The sequence below is a fragment of the Myotis davidii genome, unplaced genomic scaffold (assembly GCF_000327345.1).
Source record: "Myotis davidii unplaced genomic scaffold, ASM32734v1 scaffold1134, whole genome shotgun sequence".
NCBI lineage: Eukaryota > Metazoa > Chordata > Mammalia > Chiroptera > Vespertilionidae > Myotis > Myotis davidii.
The window spans coordinates 929,289-932,675 of record NW_006286229.1 but is presented as its reverse complement, the minus strand read 5'-3'; the positions used below and the strand labels follow the sequence as shown (position 1 = coordinate 932,675).

Genomic DNA, 3,387 nt, shown 5'->3' with positions numbered 1-3,387 from the left:
GATGTGTTAGCTAGCCTCAGCGCACAAGGTCTCCATGTCCCAGACCAGAAAGGCAAAAGTTGAGCATGGGGACTAAGAGCCTCTGACTTCTGCAGAGACTGAGCTGGCTTTGGCACTTCTGGCTAGTCTAGGATAGCACTGACATGTCTGTACCACGACCAGGCTGGGCACTGGTCAGGGAGAACATTCAAAAGAGAGAGAGGAAGAGAAGCAGGCAGGAGTGAGAGGACAATCGTGAGTGTGGGTTGGTACCAAGCAGGGGCACTAGCACTGACTGTCCCCCTCTTTCTCTTGTGTGCCTCTTTCTCAGGCCTAGTGCCCGCGCCATGGCACTGCCTCGGACACTAGGGGAGCTGCAGCTGTACCGGGTCCTGCAGCGCGCCAATCTCCTTTCCTACTATGAGACCTTCATCCAGCAAGGAGGGGACGACGTGCAACAACTGTGCGAAGCGGGTGAGGAGGAGTTCCTGGAGATCATGGCCCTTGTGGGCATGGCCACCAAGCCTCTCCATGTCCGACGCCTGCAGAAGGCACTGAGAGAGTGGGCCACCAATCCAGGGCTCTTCAGCCAGCCAGTGCCTGCTGTGCCCGTCTCCAGCATTCCGCTTTTCAAGATCTCTGAGACTGCGGGCACCCGGAAAGGGAGCATGAGCAACGGTCATGGCAGCCCAGGGGAAAAGGCTGGCAGTGCTCGAAGTTTTAGCCCCAAGAGTCCCCTTGAACTTGGAGAGAAGCTGTCACCAGTGCCTGGGGGACCTGGGGCAGGAGATGCCCGAATTTGGCCAGGCCGGAGCACACCAGAGTCTGATGTCGGGGCGGGAGGAGAAGAGGAGGCTGGTTCGCCCCCCTTTTCCCCACCTGCAGGGGGAGGAGTCCCTGAGGGAACAGGGGCTGGAGGTTTGGCAGCCCCTGGGGCTGGGGGTGCTCCTGATAGACTGGAGCCAGAGATGGTACGCATGGTGGTGGAGAGTGTGGAGAGGATCTTCCGGAGCTTCCCAAGGGGGGATGCTGGGGAGGTGACATCCTTGCTAAAGCTGAACAAGAAGCTGGCACGGAGCGTGGGGCACATCTTTGAGATGGATGATAATGACAGCCAGAAGGAGGAGGAGATCCGCAAATACAGCATCATCTATGGCCGCTTCGACTCGAAGCGCCGGGAGGGCAAGCAGCTTAGCCTGCATGAGGTGAGGACCCCCCGTCTCCCAAGATTGCTCTTGGCTCCCAGGCCTCCACCTGCTCACCTCTGGGAATCCTCACATTCCTCAAGTCTGTTTCATTGCCCTTTGACCAAGACTCCAGGCCCCGGTTCCCTCTCCTCCACCCCAATTCCAGCTCCTGCAGTGCTTCCCTCCTCAATGGAGGGGGAAACAGAGGCACAGGTGAGAGCCCAGCTGTCCAGCTTCATGCCGCTCGTGTCCCCACAGGCGTGGAGGAGGCCCTGGGCATTCCTAGGAATCTGTGGGTGCTGACCTCTCTTCTTCCCTCAGGAAACTCTTGGGTAGTGTCAAAACCCAAGCAAGAATCTGATGGGTGGGCCTCATTTGTCTGGTGATGAAGGGATGTGAGGATGTCTGGGCAAGACGGTGGGGAGTTAGGATTCTGACTGCTCTGGGGGTCCTCTCCACAGCTGACCATCAATGAGGCTGCTGCCCAGTTCTGCATGAGGGACAACTCGCTCTTACTGCGGAGGGTGGAACTCTTCTCCTTATCGCGCCAAGTGGCCCGAGAGAGCACCTACCTGTCATCCTTGAAGGGCTCCAGGTGAGACCCCTTCTCCAGGTTCTTCCTCGATTAGAATTCTGCCAGGGAGCGGGGCCATGTCCTACCCTCCATGGAGGTGCCTCCCGGCCTGCTTGCCACCAACCTGCATGTCCTGCCTTTACTGCCTTTACTAAGTCCACTTGTGTGAGGTCTGACCCCTCCCATCATCTCCGGTCCCCTCTAACCCCGCAAAACAGTATTCTGTGCCTGAGCTGGGGACTCTTGCTCAGCCAGCTCCTTCCCAGGATTTTGAAAAAATGCACGCCCCTCGCCAGATTCTGTGCCCAGCCCATCATGTGTCCCTCCCCAGCCTCACCCTCCTTATTCCTCCATCTTTACAGGCTCCATCCTGAAGAATTGGGAGGCCCACCACTGAAGAAGCTGAAACAGGAGGTAGATTTGCCAGGGTGCACACAGGGGATTAGAACAGCCTTTCCCTAAACCCTCCTTTGCCAGATCCTCATTTCCCCATTTGGGGCATACACAGGTTGGAGAGCAGAGTCACTCTGAGATCCAGCAGCCTCCCCCAGGCCCTGAATCCTATGCACCCCCATACCGCCCCAGCCTGGAAGAAGACAGCGCCAGCCTGTCTGGGGAGAGCCTAGATGGACACTTGCAGGGTGAGTGTACATCAGAGCACTTCCCTCCTCTGGGCGGGGAGGGGAGGGGAAGGTGTGGGGGGAGAGAGCCAGGAGGCAACTGCCTGGAACAGGGTTGGGAGGCCTGGCTGGATGGGAGCAAAAGGGCCTGGATTTATGGGTTTGGCTTCGTGGTTGAGGGTGGGGGTTCTGTTGACTGTAGTCCCTTACCTGACCAGTGCCCATGCCCACAGCTGTGGGGTCATGCCCAAGGCTGACGCCGCCCCCTGCTGACCTGCCTCTGGCATTGCCAGCCCATGGGCTGTGGAGCCGCCACATCCTGCAGCAGACACTGATGGATGAGGGGCTGCGGCTAGCCCGCCTCGTCTCCCATGACCGCGTGGGCCGCCTCAGCCCCTGTGTGCCTGCAAAGCCGCCTCTCGCAGGTGAGGCAGCCAGCAGTGCTGTCCCCGAGCATCCCCACCACCCAGGCCCCACTTAGCAATCCTGGTGCCCTGGGGCCAGGTGGGAGGAAGAGGGTATAGTGGCCAGAGAGGGCAGTAAGTAGGATGGTCGGGCTCCAGCCACCCAGGCCTTGGGTTAAGGAGAGGAGGACCCTGCAGGGCTGTTCCTACTGGGGAGGGTCTGACCCTAACAGAGACCTATGAAAGGGGGTTGGGCTGAGCAGGGAGACAGAATGAGAGATAAAGGGGGAGCAGGAGGAGGATCACCAGGAAGGGAAGCTTGGAGAGAACTTACACCAATGCAGGAGGGTGGAGCAGGCTAGCATTTAGGATGGGGCTGCCCAGCCTGAAAGTGGAAGAGCCTAAAAGGGGATGCTTAGTGTTTGGATGGAGGAAGGGGAATAGGCCAGCAAAGGGCCAGGCAGCGGCTGGGCTGGGAGTGACGCAGCAGACAAAGCCACCAACCCTAGCTTGGTATTTTTAAACTGTGTGTGGGTGGGAAGTGGGGGCAGGGACTAGAAGGGGGGCTTTTCTTGGAGGAGGAGCTGGGAGGCTGGCTTCCTGTCCCCCCTCCCCCACACTTG

The 3,387-nt window shown here is 59.0% G+C and overlaps 1 protein-coding gene across 1 annotated transcript in view; it reads left to right on the top strand.

Moving 5' to 3' along the window:
- Positions 1-224: 224 nt before the first annotated feature.
- Positions 225-3,387, top strand: part of NAB2 (NGFI-A binding protein 2 (EGR1 binding protein 2)) — a gene marked incomplete at its 5' end in the record, with an annotated part of 4,766 nt that continues 1,603 nt past the window's right edge. Inside the window, 5 exons of the mRNA XM_015559768.1 lie at positions 225-1,184; positions 1,628-1,761; positions 2,103-2,154; positions 2,249-2,381; positions 2,594-2,785. Coding sequence (XP_015415254.1) covers positions 225-1,184; positions 1,628-1,761; positions 2,103-2,154; positions 2,249-2,381; positions 2,594-2,785 — 1,471 coding nt within the window. The remainder of the gene's footprint in view (positions 1,185-1,627; positions 1,762-2,102; positions 2,155-2,248; positions 2,382-2,593; positions 2,786-3,387) is intronic.